The sequence below is a fragment of the Dromiciops gliroides genome, chromosome 3 (assembly GCF_019393635.1).
Source record: "Dromiciops gliroides isolate mDroGli1 chromosome 3, mDroGli1.pri, whole genome shotgun sequence".
In the NCBI taxonomy this organism is placed as follows: domain Eukaryota; kingdom Metazoa; phylum Chordata; class Mammalia; order Microbiotheria; family Microbiotheriidae; genus Dromiciops; species Dromiciops gliroides.
This window is the reverse complement of record NC_057863.1, coordinates 610,849,358-610,872,331: the sequence shown is the minus strand read 5'-3', so window position 1 is coordinate 610,872,331 and position 22,974 is coordinate 610,849,358. Positions and strand designations below refer to the sequence as shown.

Sequence of the window (22,974 nt, the reverse complement as noted above, 5' to 3'; positions counted from 1 at the left end):
CTCTCTAAGAGATATTAAAACTCATTCACAGGGGCAGCTAGGTGGCACAGTGGATAAAGCACCGGCCCTGAATTCAGGACTAGCTGAGTTCAAATCTGACCTCAAACACTTGACACTTACTAGCTGTGTGACCCTGGGCAAGACACACATTGTCCTGTAAAAAAACACAAAAAACCTCATTCACCATCCCACAAGCATCCGGATGGGCCAACTCAATCAATGAGAAAGATCTTGATTTCTTGAGTAGTAACAAAAAAAAAGTCAAGGAAGGGGCAGCTCTGTAGCGCAGTGGATAGAGCACAGGCCCTGGAATCAGGAGGATCTGAGTTCAAATCCACCCTCAGACACTTATGACCCTGGACAAGTCACTTAACCCTGATTGCCTCAAACAAAAAGTCAGGGAATAAGAGAATCTGAATTCTAGCCTGAGCCCTGAGGGAGCTGCATGATACTGGGGAAGGGAATAAGCATTTATACGGCACCTAGTATGTACCAAGCACTGTGCTAAATGCTATATTAATATTGTCTCATTTAATCCTCACAATAGCTCTGGGAGGTAGGTGTTGTTATTATACCTACTTCACAGCTGAGGAAACTGAAGGAGACAGGTGAAGTGACTTGCCGAGGGTCACACAGCTAGTGAGTGTCTGAGGCCAGATCCAAACTTAGATCCTCCTGACTCCAGACCCAGGGATCTAACCACTGCACCTACTGGTCTTCAGCATCCTCCTCCATAAAAAGGAAGGGTAGGACTAAATGGTTGCTCTTTGGTCCCTTCCAGATCTGACAAACCATTCCTCCAGCTCATGGGCATAGAAGGCCCTCAGCCCCACAGCATCATTGATTTCAGGCTAGGAAGGAACTCTTGTCCAGCTCTTTCATTTTTTTTTTTTTTGCGGGGCAATGGGGGTTAAGTGACTTGCCCAGGGTCACACAGCTAGTGTCAAGTGTCTAAGGTCGGATTTGAACTCATGTCCTTCTGAATCCAGGGCCGGTGCTTTATCCACTGCACCATCTAGCTGCCCCCACAGCCCTTTCATTTTAAGATAAGGACAGAAACTGGTCCTGCTGTTCTAGTGGGAGAAGGCATTCCCAGGTAAGGAAAGTCCCTCTACAAATGCAGGTAGCACCTTCTCCACAACATCTAGTTTTAGATGGGTGATCACTGAGAGGTTAAGGGATTTCCCTCATTAGGGTCACATATCCAGGATATGTTACTGGGGAGACATGGATCCAGCCCTTTCTCTATACACCGACCCTCTCCTATTGCAGAGAGCACACCTGAGATCCAGAAAGGTTCAGTGGCATGAAGGTAGCAAAGGTGGAAAATGGCTAAACAAGCACATAAACCGAGGGGGTCCGACTCCAAAATCTTGTATTCTTGACAGTAAAGCACCTCGCTTCAAATATGTTGTGTTCTAAGGGCCCTCCCAGCTCTGACATCCTGTGTTCTAAGGGCCCTCCCAGCTCTGACATTCTGTGTTCTAAAGGCCCTCCCAGCCCTGACATCCTGTGTTCTAAGGGCCCTCCCAGCTCTGACATCCTGTGTTCTAAGGGCCCTCCCAGCTCTGACATCCTGTGTTCTAAGGGCCCTCCCAGCTCTGACATTTTGGGTTCTGAGGGCCCTCTTACCTGTGACATTCTATGTTCTGAGGTACATTTGAAATCTAGTACTGTAACAGTCTGATTCCCTTCTCCCTCTCCCTTCCCTCCACCCCCTCTCCCACCACCCAGTTAAACAAGGTGTAGCAAACTTGCTGAATCGCTGAGAGTTTCAGCAAAATCACAAATCCGCAGGTCTCGGTGGAAGCCTTTGATGATGAATAGATTTGCATACTTTAGGCACGCAATGGTTCCATTAGGCTTCCAACAGCGCTTTTGCCTGGGCTATCCTTGAGTTTCTGGAATCAGTCCCTGATCTGAGCACCCAGATGTTCTTCCCTTGGCCCTGCAGAATCAAAGTCAACCCCGGATTTCAGTGGGGTGAGGAGGGCTTGGTGCAGGAGGGGAAAGGTGGAAATGGAGAAGGAGAGAGGAGAGAGACTGGGCTGTGTGATAGCTTAGGTGAGGGACAAAGGTGGGAAGAGGAAGATGCAATTTGAGCTGAAGTTCTGAGTCCCCACCCTCTTCTTCTGTCATCTCTCTCAGGACACATCCCTCCTCTTGACTCCCTTTTCCTTTTCTGCTTCAATCTCTCTTCTCTCTCAAAAAAAAAAAAAAAGAAAGAAAGAAAGAAAGAAAAGAAAAGAAAAAAATTTCTTCTCTCAAGTCCTTAGCTCTTTTTCTTTAACATTTTGATTATTTACTTTAGATATTTTTTCTTTTAAAATTTTGAGTTGCAGGGGGCAGCTAGGTGGTGCAGTGGATAAAGCACCAGCCCTGGATTCAGGAGGACCTGAGTTTAAATCTGGTCTCAGACACTTAACACTTACTAGCTGTGTGACCCTGGGCAAGTCACTTAACCTTCATTGCACCCCCCCCCAAATTTTGAGTTGCAAATTCTCTCTCTTCCTCCCACCACCTCCCCATCCATTGAGAAATCAAGCAATCTGATCTCAGTTATACGTATGAAATCACGTACAACATTTCTATATTAGCCATTTTTTAAAAGCAAGAAAAATAAAGAAAGTGAGAAAATTCTCCTTCAATTTGCACTCAAGAGTTTATCAGTTCTTTCTCTGGAAGTGGAAAGCATTTTTCATCATGAGTCCTTTGGAACTGTCTTAAATCATTGTATTGATCGGAGTAGCCAAATCTTGCAGGCTAGATCATTATTTCAGCACTGCTGTTACTGTGCATAATCATGTCCATGTTCTTCTCACTTTACTTTGTATCATTTCATATAGATATTGCTATTTTTTCCCTGAAATCATCTGCCTTGTCATTTCCTACAACACAATAGTACTTACCCCATCACATCACATGCTATAACTTGTTCATCCATTCCCCAATTGATGAGAATCTCCTCAATTTCCAATTCTTTGCGCCCACAATAGCTGGTGTGTGTGTGTGTGTGTGTGTGTGTGTTCATACAGGTCCTTTCCCTTTTTCTTTGATCTTTCTGGGATACCCAGTGGTATTGCTGGGTCAAAGGGTATGCACAGTTTTGTAGCCCTTTGGGCATAGTTCCAAATGATTCTCCAGAAAGGTTGCACCAGTTCACTATTCCACCAGCAATTCATTATTGTACCTATTTCCCCTCCTTTCTTTCATTCCTGAAATCAAGTCCTTAGCTCTTGTTAGAGCTCTAGGTTTTAAATCACTTCCAACTCTGCCAAAGCAGCATAGATTTAGAACTGCAAGGGACTTGAGAGGCCATCTAGTTGAGCCATTTTATACCTGAGGAAACTGAAGCAAAGTGAAGCTACATGATTTACCCAGGATCACACAGCTAATGTCCGAGGCTTATTTGAATAGACTAATAATCCCTTCTCCATTCTGTTATGATGCCTATATATTCTGTATGCCAAGCTTCATTACATTTCTGACATTCTACATTCCAAGGTCCTTCCTATATCTGACAATCTAGGTCTTAAGCTCCTTGTTAGTTCCAATAGTCCCTGTTCTTACATTCTATGTGCTAAAGCGCCCTCCCAGTTTTGATATTCTATGTTCTGTGTGTCTTCCTAGCTCTGGCATTCTTTGTTCCAAGGTCCTTCCCAGCTCTGACATTCTGTCTTCTAAGGTCCTTTGCAACTCTGACATTCTGAGTTATAAGGGCCCTCCCATCTCTGACATCCTGGGTTCCAAGGGCTCTCCCAACTCTGATATTCTGGGTTCTAAGGACCTTCCCAACTCTGACATTCTGGGTTCTAAGGTTTCTCCTAACGCTAACATTCTGTAGTTCTATGATCAACACATTTAATATTTTTTACCATGGACAGATGATGGTTAGAAAGAGAAGGGGAGCACTTGGGGCATATGTTTAGGGAGTGTCAAGTTGGAGAAGGAACACAGAGATAAGTGCTTTGGGGGAGAAGAGAACTGACGACTAAATTCAAGTTTTTGCTTAGGGTCATTCCTGAGTACCAGACTTACAGAAAGATGTGTGGGTACAAATCAGAGCATGGGGTCTTCATGTGCATGGTGGGCAGGGCAGGGAGTGTCAAGGGAAAAGAATGGTTTTGATTTCCCAGTGTTCTGCAGAAGAAGATCTTGAAGCCAAAGGGCTTCTTGAGTGGGTAAGAGAAGCCAAGATGTGGAAGTCCTGCCTGGACTGTCTGTCCTCAGAGCTGCCCAGCTGTTGCTGAGCTAGTAAAACCAAACACTCCAACCCACAGGGTCAGTTCATTTACTATAAATATTTGACTGGACTTCCACAACAGGACCTGAAACTGCCTGATGAAGCAGTAATGAAGGAGGGGAAAGGGAAAGGGGGTGTGAGACTCTGGCCTGGCTCTCTGCCCTTGGGGGGTGGGGGGAGGGAGGGAGAATGGAAACTTCCCCATAGAACTCAGAGCAACCAGATTCCAATGACAGACTCCTGCCACCCTTGTGGCCTCTTCAGACTACAAGGGACAGACCTACCCAGGTAAGCATGAGCTTCTGTGACATAATGGGGGCATTGGCTCCCAGTTGGGATTAGTCACAGCAGGTGTTTGGGGATGGAGTAGTCATTCATTCTACAGGTCTAGAGACCACAGCATGTTAGAAATGGGCGGCACTCTAGAACAGAGACTCTCAGAGCTAGCAAGGATCTCAGAAGATAAGATGGCAGGGCTGGGAAGGACCTTACAACATGCACCTATGGGGAGGGGGAGGGATCACAGCCCATTGCCTCATTTCACAGAGTGCAAACCTGGGATCTTAATGATTTAATTAGTGGAAGAGTTGGAACTAGGACCCAGGTCTCTCAAGCCCCCTGCTTCTGTCTTCTCCTTGCAAGTCCAACGATTTTAGTTTTAGCTTAGAGGATTATGCATTTCTCCCTGCTGCCAACTGTCATCCTCTCTCATTTTGGTCGGAACTCAGAATTGCTGGCTTCCTGAGATGTCTCTCTTCTTGCCAGTTCGAAATCTTCTGAAGACAAATCTTTCCTTTCTCTAGCACTCTACCTCCAGCCCTCCCGATGACTGGATCCTGTTTAATCTTATTTTTTTTTTAACTCTCAGACTCTCTGACCTCTCTTGAAAGAGACAGGGACTACCCATCGAGAGGGATTAATAATTGGTCATCACAGAAGCCCAGGGTAGTAGAAATAACAGAGAAATGAGAGACGGAAGATCTGAATTCTCAGCCTGGACTTTCTCGCTAACTTTCTATGTAACCTTAAGAAAGTCACTGAACTTCCTTGGGCCTCAGTTTCTTTTTATCAATTAAGTGAGAGGGTCTCAGAGCTCCCTTCCAGCTCTGACATTGGGAGGCAGTCATGTGATATGTCTGAGAAGTAACTGTATTAGGAAAAGGCTGCTTTGACCACCCACATCTGAAATGGGTCTAACATAGAAACCCTCAGCATAATTACTTCAGGGTTAAAATACCACCAGGAGGAAAAAAAAATAATAAAATAAAATAGAATTTATTTTTAAAATTTTTTAAATTAAAAAATAATTTTTAAAATACCACCAGGAGAACTAGAGAGGAGAGCTGGATTTTGAATCAAAAGACATTAGTTAAGAGTCCTAACTCCACCACTTCCTACTCATGTGGGAAGGGGAATAAGCATTTATTAAGGGCCTACTATGTGCCAAGCACTAAGTGCTTTACAAATAACTGTTTCATTTGATCTTTTTTTTTTTTAAGTGAGGCAATTGGGGTTAAGTGACTTGCCCAGGGTCACACAGCTAGTAAGTGTTACAGTGTCTGAGGCCGGATTTGAACTCAGGTACTCCTGACTCCAGGGCCGGTGCTCTATCCACTGTGCCACCTAGCTGCCCCTTATTTGATCTTTACAACAACCCTGCAAGTTAGGGGGTATAATAATACCCATTTTACACTTGAGGAAACTGAGGCAGATAAAGGTTAAGTGACTTTCTCAGCGTCACATAGCTAATGAGTTTCTGAGACTGGATTTGAATTCAGGACTTCCGGACTCTAACCTCTAATGTACCAACTAGCTGGTGACCCTGGGCAAATTATTTTCTCTCTCCAGACAGGCCTCCATTTACCCATCTGTAAAAAGGGGGCATTAATACCTTCACTACAGGGGCAGCTAGGTGGCGCAGTGGATAGAGCACTGGCCCTAGAGTCCTAGGAGGACCTGAGTTCAAATCCAGCCTCAGACACTTGACACTTACTAGCTGTGTGTCCCTGGGCAAGTCACTTAACCCCAATTACCTCACACACAAAAAAGAAAGAAAAAGAAAAAAAATACCTTCACTACCTTTATCACAGGGGTGTTGTGAATTTCACATGTTCTTTGTAAGGGAAACCACCCATCTCTCCTCAAAAAATGGTGTTTAATTATGACTAAGCTTGGCCCAGAAGAAGAGATGAGAAGGAAGATGAGAAAAAATATAGCCCTCTATTTTTTTGAGAAGGTGGGGCACTTTGGGTATGGGACATTAATATACTGTTAGGTTTATTGATTTATTACTTAGTTTTGATAATAAGCTTTTCTCTCTCTTTTTTTTATTCTTTGTTACAAGGGATGGATCATTAGGTAGAGAAAGGGAGAGGGATATGTTTGGATATGAATATGAAATGATGACTTTTAATAAGCTATCAACAGTAAAAACATTTTAAAAAAGAAAGTACTCTGTAAACTATGAAACATCACCTAACAGAAGTGATGACAGACTAGAGAAGGAAGGAGGGAAGAAGGGATGGAAGGGAGGGAAGAAGAGAAAGAAGAAGATGAGAAGAAGGCTCCAGAAGAAATAACTAGAACATCTGGGCTGAGGTTTCAGAGAGGCAAGCTGCAGCTCAACATAAGGAAATCCAAGCTATACAAAAAGTGCAATGGCCTGTGTTGGGAAATCATAAGCTCTCCATCACTGGAGGTCTTCAACTGGAAGCTTTGCTTGGCATCTGATTACCTAGCACAGTGTCTGACCCAGATTAGTTACTTAATAAGTACTTGGGGGGGGGGCGGGCAATTAGGGTTAAGTGATTTGCACCGTAAGTGTCTGAGTACAGATTTTAACTCAGGTCCTCCTGATTCCAAGGCCAGCATTCTATCTACTGACCTACCTAGCTGTCCTTAATAAGTCCTTGTTGACTCATTAGTCTCTTCCAGCTTTGAAATATGATCCATTGAAGACAATGATGGTGGTGGTAGTGGTGGTGGTGGTGGTGGTAGGGATGAGAATGAGGATGGCAGTGAGTGAAATTAGAGGTAGAGTATCACCTTAGGCACACATTCACTAGATGGCATAGGTTAGGTTTGGGTAATCTCTTTGAATCCCTCATAGCAAACTGGGAACTGAAGGTTGGAGGGGCTGTTGGCACGACAAACCTCAAGAGCAGGAGGAGGAGATGCTGCCTCAAGGCCCTCCCATGGGAGCCAGGGGGATAAGACCAAGGAGGGAGGTAGTGGGTTCTTTGTCCCTAGAGGGCTGGATGACTATTTATCTGGGTGGGTGGAGAAGGGATTCTTGCTCAGGTCAAAGTTAATCTAGTCTCTCCTCCTGTCCTAAGATCTTGTGACTAACATTCAATAAGCATTTATTAAGCACCTACTATGTGCCAGGCATTGGGCACACGAAGACAAAAATAAAACCCTGTCTACAAGGAATCCCCAGTCTATTGGGCAAATAATGATACAGGACAGTGTTTGATAAGGGTCAATGTGAGTGGCACAGATAGTAAGTGGTCAGAATAGAGAAGGAGCAATCCAAGCAGGAGCTGTCATGGTAGAGGAGGTCAGCATGAACTAAGTCTAGAAGGTCAGAAAGGATGTGGAGGGAACGAGAGAGAGGGATGAGGGCATTCTGGAGAAAGGGAAAGGTACAAGCAAAAGTGTGGAGGTGGGAAAAGTACAAGGCATCAGTAGACCAAGCTGTCTGAAGCAGAGCATTAAAGTTGGGGAGAAGATTTATAGAATGTTAGAATGTCAGAACTGGAAGGAACCCAGAATACAGAAATACAGCTAGAAAGTACCTTAGAACACAGGATGTCCATGCTGGGAAGGCTTTAGAACCCAGAATGTCAAAGCTGGAAGGGCCCTTAGAACACAGGATGGCAGATCAGGGAGGACCCTTAGAACACAAGAAGTCAGAGGTGGAAAGGCTCTTAGAATACAGGATGACAGAGCAGGGAGGGCCCTTAGAACACAGGATGTCTGAGTTGGGAGGGCCCTTAGAACACAAGAAGTCTGAGGTGGGAAGGCCCTTAGAACAGAGGATGTCAGAACTTTAAAGGATCTTAGAACACAGGTCCCTAGGTGCTGGACCCTTCCCCTTCAAGATGTTTTTCCATCTAGTCTGCGTGCATCTTGCATAGACCTGATTATTTATATGGCATCTCTCCAACCAGAATGTGACCTTCTAGAGGGCAGAAGGGACTGTGTCCTTGCCTTTGTTTGTATCTCCAGGACTTAGCGCATTGCTATAGATGATGCCTGTTCATTGATTGATATTTGTCTGGTGGTAATGCTGCCGACATTTAAATTCTCTCCCCTGGGTCTTTGGGTCCCCTGAGGGCTGAGGAGAGAACCTTAGCCAATAGCCCATTAATTTTAGAGAATTGCGTGTGTGTGTGTGTGTGTGTGTGTGTGTGTGTATTTATCCGCTCATCCCTCTAGGAGGCAGCAGTAACAGCAGAGATGAAGACAAAACCTTTGGAGTGGGCATTGGCGACATTGCTACTGCTGGCCCTGGCTGTTGTCACACTGGCTCAGGTCACCTGCGTCGGACATGCCGCCATCCCAGGGATTCCTGGAACACCAGGGGTGGCTGGCCCCAATGGCAAGGATGGCAGCCCTGGGGAAAAGGGAGACAAAGGTATGGAAGCTATCCACAACGTGGCTCATTGGAGAATTTCCATCCCCCAACCACCTCCCTTCTCTCCAAGCCTCCATGAATTTATTCTCCCTCCACAATCCCCACAGGGATCATGAGTCCAGGGAATTATTCCTATTGGGGTGAAGTTGGGGGGTGGGGCATAGGGGGAGGGAATGATTTCTATTGGCATCTGCCCCTCCAAAATCGAACCCAAGAATGAAGAGGGTTATCAATGGTATAGCAGGAAAAGAATTGACCTAGGAGTCCTTGTCACCCTCTGGTGTTCATTTGTTGTATTGCTTTAAGCAAATCATTTCCCTTCTCTGATACTCAGAGATACGATTCCTTCCAGTTCTAACATTCCGTGGATGGTGCCTTCCATCCCTAACACCATTCCATTTCTAAATCCATAATGTTAATATTCTATGTTCCATTGTCCCTTCTGGCTCTAACATGTTGTGTTTTACATAACATTTCATGTTCTTAGGCCTGATCCCATGCCAATATTCCACATTCTGAATTCTATTTTCTTTCCATTTGTGTCAGAAAGCTCTTTCTGGCTCTAATACTCCATGTTCTAGCCTCTCTTCCAAATGTGATCATCTGTGTTCTGGGTTCTAATGTCATGTAGTTCTTAGTTTTTAGTTTTTAGGTTTTTGTTTGTTTGTTTTTTAAGTGAGGCAATTGGGGTTAAGTTACTTGCCCAGGGTCACACAGCTAGTAAGTGTTAAGTGTCTGAGGCCGGATTTGAACTCAGGAACTCCTGACTCCAGGGCCGGTGTTCTATCCACTGCGCTACCTAGCTGCCCCAATGTCATGTAGTTCTAATGTCCTTTCTAGCTCTAACATTCTGCTCTAGCACCTCTTTGAGTTCTGACAGTCTGGGCTCTAGGCTCTGACATCATACTGAGGCCCCTCTGTCTTTAACATTCCATTTTTTAAGGTTGCAGGGAATAATTAAATGATTCTCCCCCAGGGCTAGGAATTGAACCAGTTTCCTTTTCTCCTTTGTCAGGACTGCCAGGAGTGCTGGGAGATTCAGGAGAAATTGGGGAAAAGGGAGATGCTGGGAACCCTGGAAACCCAGGAAAAGTTGGTCCCAAGGGTCCCACTGGCCCCAAAGGTGTCCCTGGGCCTATGGGTCCCCCTGGGCCTCCAGGTGAATCCGGAGACTACGGCAACATGGCAAAGTCGGCCTTCTCTGCCTCCCGGACTATCCATGGTCAGCTGCGGAGGGACCAGCCCATTCGCTTTGACCAGCTGATCACCAGGGAAGGCAGCGATTACGAGCCCCGTAGTGGCAGGTTTAGTTGTCGGACCCCAGGCCTCTACTATTTCACCTACCACGCCAGCTCCCGGAATAACCTGTGTGTGATCCTCATCAAGGCCAAGCGAGGAGCAGCCAAGGAGAAAGTGGTGACTTTCTGTGACTTTGTCTACAGCAGCTTCCAGGTCACCACGGGCGGGGTGGTCCTCAAGCTGGCTGAGGGAGATTCGGTCTGGCTGGAGACCAATGAAAAAAATTCCCTGGTGGGGCTGGATGGAGCCAATAGCATTTTCTCTGGGTTCCTGCTCTTCCCTGATGTATAACCTGGTCTGTCTGTACTTTTCCCCTCAGTGCATCCCCACCTGATTTGATTCTACATAAAAATAAAGAATTTTAGAGTAACAAAAGACCTTAGAACACAGAATATCAGAGCTGGGAGGGGTCTTAGAACATTGTATTTTCTACCTAGAAGGGGCCTTATCATATAAAATGTCAAAATGGGGGCATCTAGGGGTGGCACAGTGGATAGAGCACTGGCCCTGGAGTCAGGAGGACCTGAGTTCAAATCCGGCCTCAGACACTTAACACTTACTAGCTGTGTGACCCTGGGCAAGTCACTTAACCCCAATTGCCTCACCAAAAAAAAAAAAGTCAAAATGGAAAGAACCATAGAATGCCAGAAACGAACAGGACCATAGTGGTCATCTCTTCCAACCCCCTTATTTTGCAGATTAGGAAACTGAGGCCCTGGGAGGGAACTAATTTGCCTAAGGTCAAAGAGTAGCAGAGCTGAGATGTTGATCCAAACCCCCTACATCCCAGGCCTTTCCACTATGCCACATTCCTTGTTAGGGGACTATTAGGGCTGTTGAGCCTCAAGTCAAGCCTTTCAAGGTTCATGGAGTCACTTTGCTGAGTTCGTAAATCTTCAGGCATGTTGATGAGCTGCCTCGCAGAACTTGGGATGTTTTAGGAAGACACCTCCCTGCTCTGCCACAACATTCACCCCTGCTCTGCACACTACCTAAAATTCCACAATTAGGGTTTATTCCTGGCTAAATTCCTCTTTTAAATGAAATAAGAGAGAGGGAGCCTACAGCCCCTAACCTTTTAGTAAGAACAAATTTTTAAGCTCCCATCCCTTACAACCAGAGGAAGAAATTATTTAGGGGAAGGGACCAGGTTGAGATGGCTCTAGGTACCTTCTTCCATGTTGACTTGGGAGACTTGAGAGCACAGACCTGAAGAATGGAAGGGCTGAGTGGGTCCTGGCAGATGACCCTCCTCATTGCCCTCCTTCTACAGCTGATGAAACTGAATCCTGGAGGAGAGAACTTTGTCCAAGGTCACAAAACAAAATTGGTGATGAAATTGGGACTTGAACCTGGTTCTTCTGACCCCAAGCCCAGCATTCTTTCCATTATGCCAGACATCTTTTAACTTTCCCAGATTGTTTCTTTAAATACTTATTTGTTTTTCCAAGAAGTAAAGACCCTCAGGAAGCTTGAATGAGGCCTGCCTCTGTGTGTGTGGGGGGGGGGGTTGGTTGATTGGTTGGTCAGTTGTTTTTGTAGATGTATCAGGAAATCGGGAGATGTAAAACATCTGGATTCCATATTGAACAAGTCCTGGATAAGAGGACGCCCCCCCCCCCCGAGGGTGGGGAATTGAGTGGTGGCTGCAACTGATTCAGAGTGGAAGAACTTGGGGCTCAAAGGAAAGAAGAAAAGGGGATTCCAACTGTACTAGGTTTGAGGAGCTAATCCCAAGGTTTGGAGAGATGATCAGTCTCTCCCACTTAACTCCCCAATTCCTGAATTCAGTAGCAGTTGCTAAGTTCCTGATGACGTCGGGGGTCTTAATTCTGGTTGCACTAAAAAAGAAAAAACAAAACTCACCCTTACATAGATCCCAGTGATATTAATGAGGGACATGGTATTATTCCAAAAACCTTGAAGAATCTACCATTGTCTTAGAGGAAGGAGGGATGCAAAAGCTTCTAGAAAACCAGCTTGTAACAACAACAACAACAACAACAACAATTACAAAAAGGGAGAAAAATCTTTGCAGGAAGACTTTGAGGTGACAAGTGGTTATTCTTTCAAAAGAAAAAGTAACTATTCATTCAAGCAAAGATGACAACAAGCTATACTGTCATTGAAAGGTCATTGCCTCATACAAGGTGAGGCCTGGGGAAGACCTTAATTTAGAAAGGCCAAGGTCTCCCAATGCATCCTGGGCCATCATCAGTCTTCTTGATGTATGTTCTTCTAGTGGACTTCAATGACCCTAGAGAAGAGAGTAGAGCTGATGACTGCACAGCCCTGCCTCACTTAAGTCCAATTCACTCACAAGTCAAGACATTACCTTCCTGAGGTCATTGGTCCTCTTCTAGAACAAAGGATGAGCAACAATACAAAGTATTAAGTAGAGTTTGTTAAGTATATCTTTCCCATAGAAAGAAATCTCCCCAAATGGGTATTGGACTAGAAGTTTCCATAGACAATAAATTGACCTAATCTTATGTAGGACCTAATTTATACAGGCAGAAATTCATATATCAGTAGTGCTTAAGGTAGATGTAGATGTTCTTAACTTGGGGTCCACAAGAGGTCTGAAAATGGATTTCGAGGGATCCATGAACTTGAATGGGGGGGGATGACATCTTTATTTCCTCTCATCTCTAACTGAAATTTAGCATTTCCTTCAAATAGTTAAAAACATGAGGGGACAGCTAGGTGGTGCAGTGGATAGAGCAATGGCCCTGGAGTCAAGAGAACCTGAGTCCAAATCTGACCTCAGACACTTATTAGCTGTGTGACTCTAGGCAAGTCACTTAACCCCAATTGCTTTAAGTATCCAGGGCCATCTCCAGTTATCCTGATCTATATATCTTGCCACTGGACCCAGATGGCTCTGAAGGAGTGAGGTTGGTGACCTTGCACAGCCCTCCCTCCTTTAAATCCAATTCAGTGAAAATCATGTCATCACCCCAGTGTTATGGTCCTCTTTGAGAACTAAAGACAAACATACATACATAAAAATATAATTTGGAGAAAGGTTCAATAGGATTTATCAGACCATCAAAGGGGTCCATTACACCAAAAAGGCTAAGACCCTCCGACTTGAAGTCTTAAAGGAGGTGATAGCAGTACCCTGGGGTATTGTTGTTTTTATTTTTCAGTCATGCCTGACTCTTCATGACCCCTTTTGGGGTTTTCTTGGCAAAGATACTGCAGTGGCTTGACATTTCCTTCTCCAGTTCATTCTTCAAATAGGGAAACTGAGGTAAACAGGGTTAAGTGACTTGCCCAGGATCACACATCTAGTAAGTGTCTGAGGCTAGATTTGAACTTAGATCTTCCTGACCCCAGATCCAGCACTTTATCCACTGTGCCACCTAGTTGGAGTACCAACCAATTTAAAGGTCACCCAGAACATTGAGCAAGCCTCGGGGTCTCCAGAGTTTTTCACAGAAAAAGAAAGTTATAAAGGACTTCAGCAGCTTAGTCCAATCCATGCCCGACAAAGAACTTCCCCTACAACACTCACGATAAATGGTTATTCAGCCTTTGTCTGAAGTGACCCAGTAAGGAGAAGGCCACTACCTCCCATGGCAGCCTATCCTGCTTTGGACTAGCTCTCCCTGGCAGGAAGTTGTTCCTGCCATAAAGCCTAAATCAGCCTCTGCTACTTCCCCCCACCATTCCTGGTTCTTCCTTCTATGACCAAGCAGAAAAACTAATCTTGCTTCCACACAATGGCCCCTCAAATACAGTTAGTGAACACACTCCCCACAATCACTCTCCTCTTCTCTAGAATAAACATTACCAGTTCCTTCAGCCAAGACTCAAATGGGATGATCTCAAGGTCCTGTCCCATCCTGGCTGCCCTCCTAGGGATGCTCCCCATGTTATCAGCATCCCTCCCACAATTGGGAGCTCAGAACAGCACCCAGCACTCCTCTGGCATCTGAGCAGGTCAGAGGATGGGCACTTAAGGTAACACCATCTGCAACAAATAGGCAAGTATCTAGACTTAGTCATGATGGCGGTACCAGAATTTATGCAAAATTTAGATAAAACATAGGGTCCTTCCCCTCATGGAAACCACAGTCTAGGAGAGAGCCAAGCCACATCCAGAGAATTTTAATGCAATTTTCTAGCTCTGTGATCTCATCTTGAATAGAATCCCAGGATTTAGAGTTTGAAGGGACCCTAGAGGTCACCGAGTCCAAGCACCTCATCTTCCAGATGGCCCAGAGAAATGAAGTGACTTGTCCAAGGTTCCACAGTGGTCGAGGCAGGATCCTAAGCCACATCTTCTGATTTCAAATCCAACCCCTCTGTCATTGTTGGGGCTGGCTTTGATTTTTAAAGAATGTTGGTTTTGGAGCAAAGGGACCAAGAGTCAGATCCCAGCTCTGCTACTGACTTACTTAGCCATGAGCAAGTCATTAAACCTCTCTGGGTCTCAATTCCCTCATCTGTAAGATGAGGCTATTGGACTAGATGATGACTAAGGTCTCTTACAGCTCAATGCTTTTTTTCTTTTTTCTTTTTCTTTTTTTTTTTTTGTGGGGCAGTTGGGGTTAAGTGACTTGCCCAGGGTCACACAGCTAGTAAGTGTTAAGTGTCTGAGGCCGGATTTGAACTCAGGTCCTCCTGAATCCAGGGCCGGTGCTCTATCCACTGTGCCACCTAGCTGCCCCTCAATGCTTTTTTCAATGTGCCTGTGAGAGAGGCAGCATGACCTAGTGGATAGAGGAGCTAGTCTTGGGATGAGGAAGAGAGACAACCTGTGAGCCAGGAACTAAATTCATTAAGGAGAGAAGGAGAGTGCCCTGGGAGTTGATAACTAATAGCTACCAGACACTTACTAGCTTCATGACCCTGGGTAAATTATGTAACCTCTCTCAGCCTCAGTTTCTTCATAAGGAAAATAGGACCAATAATATCTCCCTCCCAGGGGTTGTTGTGAGGATCAAATGAAATAATATTTGTAAAGTGCTTTGTTCTATAAATAGGCATCTAGGTGGTGTAGTGGATAGAGCACACTGGGCTTGGAATCAGGAAGACTCATCTTCATGAGTTCAAATCCAGACTCAGACACTTACTAGCTGTGTGACCCTGAGCAAGTCACTTAATCCTGTTTGTCTTACTCTCCTCATTTGTAAAATGAGCTGGAGAAGGAAATGGCAAAACTACCCCAGTATCTTTGCCAAGAAAACCTCAAATGGGGTCACAAAAAGTTGGAAATGACTGAACAAAAAAAAATTGTTCTATAAATGCTGTCATTACTATCATTATTAGCTATGCCAATGGACCATATGCTCTGGCAGGCTTTACCACACTGGAAGAGCTTTGAATAGAGTTCCAAGAAGAGCACTGAGGACCAACCTGACTAAGTGTGGAAAGACTCCCCCCTAGAAAGATGGTGTCATGGTAATGAATTATTTGGCCATAGTAAACCATGAAAAAAATTAAAAATCTCTCTCAGTCCAATGCAGATCTCTTTCAATTTCACAGTGAGGGTAATGGAGTGATGGAAAAAATGGGCCAGAGGGAGCTAAAATTCACACAGTTTTTAGGCCATCTGCTAACAATTGGTACCAAAAACATGCAATCTTCATCCAATAACTAATGGATTCATATACATTTAGAAGAACTGTACCACATCAACATTGAAGAGAGAAGTTAAGTTGCAGCTAAATGGAAAGTCAGTTCACAGGTTCTCCTTGGAGAGGCAAAGAAAGCAGCCGGCTTCACCCGTGCCCAGTCAATAGCATCTAACTACGTGATGGTCACTGTGTTAGGTGATGGGAGTACAAAGAAAGGCCCAAACTGTGCCTGCCCTCAGGGAGCTTATATTCTAGTGGGGAGACAATATGTACATAGATAGATATACAAACATGTATACAGAGTAAATGGAAGGTAATCTTAGCAGGGAAGGTTCTAGCAGCTAGGGAAATTCAGATAGGCTTCCTGCAGAAGGTAGTTCTTAATCTGAGTCTTCCTTGAGAAGTCAGTGATTCTAAGAGCCAGAGAGGCAGGGAGTGGGAGCACTCCAGGTATGGTGAACAGCCACTGAAAAGGTATGGATTGAGAGATGGGATGCCAGCAAATAGGCCAGTGTGGATGGATAGTAGAATGCATGGAGGGCAGTAAAGTGTAGGAAGACTGGAAAAGTCAGATACGATCACATTGTGAAGAGCTTTGAATGCCAAGCAAAAGAATTTACCTGGGCTCCCAGAGGTGAGAGGGAGCCCCAGGAGCTCACTGACCAAGGAGATGACAAGATGAAACCTACACTTTATGAAGAGCATCATTTCATCTGACAATTGGTCACCTTATCTTGCAAAGTTCAGGAAAGATATAAGAAAAATGACTACCATGGAGATAATGATGATTTATGTACTGACATCTGCTGGAGTGAAGAGACAGAGACGGAGAGATGGAGAGAAAGAGAGAGACAGAGACCAAGAGAGAGAAAGACAGACAGAGAGAGACAGAGAGACAAAGGCAGAAAGATTCCACAACAAACTTGATGAGATCCTACAAACCAACTCAAAATAAACTTTGCTACTACTTACTGACTTCATGTGAAGGTCGGTATGGGGAAGAATGACAAAAAGTACATTGGGAAATAAGGTTCAAGTTTGAGAAATTAAAGAGGCGAAAGGCTTATAGAAGAGTCAGAAGCCTCACATCTATATCCCATAAATACATTCTTCCAGATAAGGATAGAGATGGTATTTTTTATTTCATTGACAAAGGGAACTCTCAGGTATAGAAACTCCCTCTCACAAAGCAGTTTCCTGAAACACTGAGAGATGAAGTGATTTATTTTTCTAAAAGAGAGTCAAAAGGCACTAGGGCTGGTGAGAACCAAGAATAAACTATCTTAAATGGATAGCATGTGACTGATATTGTGGATATCATGTCAGAATCAGCTTCCTGCGTGCAACCAGACCTTCATCTCATTGGGCAAAGGTCAGAATCAGCATCAAATTAGAAGGATAAAAGTTGAGAAAACAGCTTTGGGTGCAATTGGGTATAACTTCAACTTGACCTATTCAAATGAGGTCCTAACACTCTACTGCATAGAGGCCAAAAGAGCAGAGAAATTTCCTTGGCCAGAAGACATTTGCTATGAGAGAGCCAGAGACAGTAGACAGAGAAACAGACAGAGACAGAGAGAGATACAGACACAGAGACAGAGACAGAAACAGAGAGACAGACAAAGAGAGGGAAGAGTGAAAAAGAGAGAGAGGGAGAGAAAAAGGAAGAAAAGAGAGAAGGAGATTTAAAGAGAAGGGAGAAGAGAGACAGAGATAGAGAGAGAGGGAGGAGAGGGAGATGAACAACAACAATTTAGAACAAAAACTCATTTGTAAAACTCTGCAAAGGGTGATGGCAGATGAGGAGTTTCACAAAACAGTGGAAAGCAGCGAAAGAAAAATAAGTCTGTAGAAAACTTGGCATGAAACCCAAATGAGCCGCAATATCCCAAGAGTATTCCTAGATGAAACTGGCAGGACAGCAACAGATAGAAAATGGAACTGATATCTCACTGTTTCTATAGCAAATTAATTCCATCATCAGTTACCATAGAACTACCTTGGTCCTCAATGATGTTCTTTATTATGAGAAAACAGTATGGCTCTTCTGAAGATGGAGTCGGGAAGAGTCACTGGAGGGGTCCAAGCATATTCTGAGGATAAAGTCCACACTGCTGATGTAGGGACAATCTTGAAACCATCAAGAGGCTGTTTTACAGGCTATTTCAGGATGAGGATGAGAATTGTCTTAACCGGAAGGGGCCTCAGCATCTATCTAGTCCAATCCATAGCCCAAAAAGAATCCCCAGAGTAACACACTGGACGAATAGACTTTCAATGATCAGGACTCACTATTTGTCAAGGCAGGTCACTCCCTTTTCAATAGCTCTCATTGGAAGGAAATGGTTTACATTATGAAGCCTACATTTTCCTCTTTGTAACCTCTCCTCATTATGCCTAGGATAGGCCTCTCGAAAACCAATGTCTTTAGGTTCCTGGAGGGAGTGTGGTTGTAAAGCTGAAAGGAATTGTTAGAAGAGAACCACCAGGAGTGGAGCCTGCAGCTTGATTTGACCCCGCATGGGAAATGTCACCCAGCCTAGATGTAGAAAGGACTGACAGATTGATAGCTCCTTCTTGATTCTGGGGGGCAGCGGTGCATGGCCGTCCTTACTTGGTGGAGTGATTTATCTGGTTGATTCCAATAAGGTAGAGGCTCTGGCATGCTAACTAGGTATGTGTCCCAACTTCTTTGAGGGACAAGTGGAATTCAGCCACCTGAGAGTGAGCAAGGAGGCTGACCCTCCTTTAGTCAAAAAGAATGAGCCTGAGCTCTCCCTGACACAATAATTTTTCAAATACTTGAACATAGCTCTCATGTCCTGCCTGAGCCTCATCTTCTTTAGGCTAAACATCTCTACTATCTTTTTAAAAAAAAAAATTTGGAGGGGGCAGTGAGAGTTAAGTGACTTTCCCAGGGTCACACAGCTAAGTGTGTCAAGTGTCTGAGACCAGATTTTAACTCAGGTCTTCCTGAATCCAGGGCCGGTGCTTTGTCCACTGTGCCACCTAGCTGACCCCCATCTCTACTACCTTCAACCCAGTCCCCATGTGCCATGGACAGAAGGTCTTCCATCATTCTGGTTGCCCTCCTCTGGACAAACTCCAGTTCGCCAGTGTTCCTCCTAAACTGTGGTGCCCAGAACCGAACACCATACTGCAGATACTGGACTGGGCTCAGGGGCACTATTGTCTTCTTATTCCTGAAAGTTAGGCCTCTCTCAATGCAGCCAAAGTTAATGTTAGGTTTTTTGGCTGCCAAATCACACTGCTAACTCAAATTAAGCTTTCTTTCAGTCTACTAAAGACTCTAAACCTTCATACAAGCTGCTAATAAGCTGGACAGAGTATCTAATCATGCCTCCCCCGTTCTGCATTTATTATGTCAATTTCTTGAACCAAATGTAAGATGTTCTATTTACCACTATTGAAATCCATCTTCCATATATAACCTGTATCAGATTGCTTGCTGTCTTGGGGATGAGGGGAGCCTAAGGGAGGGAGGGATAAATATTTGGAACTCAAAATCTTATACAAATGAATGTTTAAAACTATCTGAACAAGTAACTGGAAAAAATCAAATAAAATACTATTAAGGAAATTCATCTTGTTTGATTCAGCCCAATTTTTGAGCCTGTCCAGATCTTTCTTAGATCCTAGTTCCAATTCCAAGTTTGTTAACTATGTCTCTCAGCTTTGTGTTATCTGAAAATTTGTTAAATATTCCATCTATGCTTTTATCCAGATCGTTGGCAAAAAATATTAAACAGCACAGAGTCAAACACAAAGCCCTGGGGTACTCTACTGAAGACTTCCTTCCAAATTGACATCAAACCCTTAATGGCCACCATATTATTCTCACCATTCAACCAGATCCAAATTTATCTAATTTTACTCCTAGTTTAGCTCACACCCTTCCATCTTTTCCAAAAGAATTACATGAAATCCTTTGTCAAAAACTTTGCTAAATTATAGGTAAGATTATATATATATATATGTATATATATACCTATACACACATACATACACACACATATATATGTATATATATGTAAAAATTTCCTTTATCTATTGGTTTAGGAAGCCTGCCCCCAAAATGAAATAATGTTAGTCTGGCATGACCTGTTCTTGGAAAAAAACATTTTTTTTTTTTTGTGATCATCACTTTTTTTTTTTTGGTGAGGCAATTGGGGTTAAGTGACTTGCCTAGGGTCACACAGCTAGTAATTGTTAAGTGTCTGAGGTCAGATTTGAACTCAGGTCCTTTTGAATCCAGGGCCAGTGCTTTATCCACTGCGCCATCTAGATGCCCCAGATCATCATTTCTTTATGTAGATGGTCACACATATTGAGTACTCTGGCCTCACTCTGCCAAAGAAAAGCTGGCTATATCTCCCTCTTTCAGTTTCTAGAGGTGCCCTTAAGGAATTAGAGGTATCTCTGATCTAATGCTAGCAACTGGTACCCCACTGTTAGCTGTAAGTTCCATTTAACCAATTAACATTAATTAGCTTTTTTTTAAAAAAAATTTAATTTTTTTGCAGGGCAATGAGGGTTAAGTGACTTTCCCAGGGTCACACAGCTAGTAAGTGTCAAGTGTCTGAGGCCGAATTTGAAGTCAGGTCCTCCTGAATCCAGGGCTGGTGCTTTATCCACTGAGCCACCTAGCTGCCCCTGATTACCTTTTACAAATGGATATTTACTTCAGGAATATAGCAAGAACAAGAGTATAAACATCTCAGACTTTTGTGGAGATAACCCAAAGGCATCAGAAATAGCAGCAAAAAAACCAACCAAACAAACAAACAACTGGGGCAGCTAGGTGGCGCAGTGGATAGAGCACCGGCTCTGGAGTCAGGAGTACATGAGTTCAAATCTGGCCTCAGACACTTAACACTTACTAGCTGTGTGACCCTGGGCAAGTCACTTAACCCTAATTGCCTCACTAAACAAAAAAAAAAAGAAAGAAATAGCAGCAACCCCAAGGCCACTGGTCCTGCTAGTTCTAGCCCATCATCCAAAAGAGTCATCTTTGTGGAGAAGAGCTGTGCCATCCCCACCAAAACAAGCCCCAGTTGCTGAACAGCTGCCACCCCTGCCAGGTGAGCGAGACAGCAATACCCTGCCCTCTCCCAACCTTGAGCTCTGCTTTCGGCCATTGTCCAGGGACAACCTTTGGAGCCATGTGACCTGCTGACTGCCTCTGCAGGGGCTGTCTCTCTTGCCTCCTGGGCAGCCACAGCTACTGAAGGCTCAGGAAAGAAAGTTCAAAGTCCTTGACACCATCAAATGGCTCAACACCAGAAACGGATAGGGTTTTATCAATAGAAATATTGTTTAAAAATAAATTCCCAGGGCTTTGTAGCTGCACCCCAGGGACCGCTGGACCTTTCCATCTGACTCACCACTGAAGCCTTGTCTTGTCTCTCCTAGGTAGGATGTGATACCCCTGAGAGCAAAGACTGTCTGGCCTTTTCTATTTGTATTCCCAAAGCAAAGGGCTTTGTACATAGTGAGTGCCTGATAAATTATTTTTTTTCATTCAAAAGGATCAGAGCTGGATCTTGAACCCAGATCTTCTGAGCCCGGCTGCCTTTCTATTATACCCTCCTAGGACACTCTACATACCTTGAGGACAGGAATTCTGTCATTTCTTATTTTAACATGTTCAGAGCCAACATAGGAATGTAATGGAGTCTCGGCAAATGTCAGAAGGAGTACTAGAAATAAATGAAGTAAAATGGGAGGACACCAAATTTGGGACCAGAAAGGACCTTAGAGGTCATTTTGTCCAACCCCCTTATTGTGCAGAGCAGGAAACTGAGGCCCAGAAAGGGCAAGTTATTTGTCCAAGATCACACAGCTAATGACAGAGTCAGCATTGGTCCTTTATTTAATGAACTGTGTCACCCTGGGCAAGTCACTTGACCTATTTGTTCCTCAGGTTCCCCATCTGTAAAATGAGGGGATTTGGATCGATGTTTTCTGAGATTCCCTTCCACCTCTAAATCTATGATCCTCTGTTCCTCTGGTTCCAAATTCAGCGCACTTCTTCTAGACCACACTGCCTATCATGATCAATAAGGTGCCTTCCGTGTTCAAATCTCACCTCTGACACTTAGTTGGGTGACCATGGGCAAGTCACTTAGGCTCTTTGAGCCTCAGTTTCCTCATCTGTAAAATAAGAATAAGAATGCCGTTAGTACTCTCTGGACCTCACATTTTAATTATGAGGTTCAAAGGGAACAGTATATGAAAAGCACACTGCAGACTCTAAAACGTTATGTAAATGTCAGTGATGATGACACGCTTCTTTTGTCCTTGGACCACCAGGGGGTAGCAGACACCATGACAACTCACAGGCTAAGGAGGGAATGGGAGAGGGTGGACACAGGACAGCCCTTGGCCTCGCACCTGGATGGTTGACCCCGGATCACCACCACCCAAACCTCCCATTGTGGGCCCAGGCAGTCCACTGGGTCTTTCCCTTAGTGACAGGGAAGGGGGTTCTCCAGAGAGGCTAGGGTAAGCTAGGGCCTGAAGTTCCCACCCAAGGTCAAGACCCATGGTCACTTGGAATCCAAACCAAGCTCAAATACTTGGGGTTCCTCATCCTATGAATGGAAACTTCTCTGGAATAGGAAGAGGGAGAAGATGACTACAGGGGGAAGAGAGAGTGTCTGAGTGTCTCCTACAGTCTTCCAATTCAAACCAATTGAATTCAGCAAAGATTTAGTAAGTAGGCATTGTGTACTAAGGAAGTTGTGCCTAGGAGTTTCACACAAGTAAAAAGCAGAAGACCTGAGAATGGAATACTGGTCCTTTGGCTTACTAGCTGTGAGACCCGGGGCAAGTAAATTTGACCTCTTTGAGGATCAGTTTCCTCATTTGTAAAATGAGGGGTCAGACTCAATTGTCTCTACTGCCCCTTCCAATTTTGTCTATGATCCTTTGACTCCAATATGGATGTAAAGGGCTCTGCCCATTCCCAGGAGGGTAAGGAACCCAGACTTTCTCTTGGACTATGAGAATCCTTGTGCTAACTTTTGAGGGGGTATCAGGGTATCCCTAAGGGAGTTACAGGAGTAGCCATCCCAAAAGGATTGAGGACCATGACTGGGAATCTTGTACTTAGTTGGGGCTGATGGCACAGAGGGCAATTTGTTCACAGATCAGGATTTGGTAGAGAAGGTAGCTCATCTCCT

General features: G+C 44.3%; 1 protein-coding gene across 2 annotated transcripts; it reads left to right on the top strand.

Moving 5' to 3' along the window:
• The first annotated feature begins 4,452 nt into the window (after positions 1-4,452).
• Positions 4,453-11,658, top strand: C1QB (complement C1q B chain). 2 transcript variants are annotated; one of them, XM_043990914.1, is made up of 4 exons: positions 4,473-4,531; positions 7,530-7,537; positions 8,691-8,882; positions 9,898-11,658. In XM_043990914.1, exons 1-4 carry the CDS (start codon positions 4,473-4,475, stop codon positions 10,470-10,472), a joined length of 834 nt encoding a protein of 277 aa, XP_043846849.1. In that variant the 3' UTR covers positions 10,473-11,658. The 2 variants fall into 2 exon arrangements, with proteins under 2 accessions (XP_043846848.1, XP_043846849.1); XM_043990913.1 differs by lacking the exon at positions 7,530-7,537 and having other exon boundaries at positions 4,453-4,531; positions 8,684-8,882.
• Positions 11,659-22,974: the final 11,316 nt, after the last annotated feature.

Excerpts from the sequence above, each read along its gene's own strand:
- C1QB (XM_043990914.1), top strand. The coding sequence starts at position 4,473 with ATGACAGACTCCTGCCACCCTTGTGGCCTCTTCAGACTACAAGGGACA. Across the intron at positions 8,883-9,897 it reads TGGGGAAAAGGGAGACAAAG|GACTGCCAGGAGTGCTGGGA; the intron begins GTATGGAAGCTA and ends CTCCTTTGTCAG.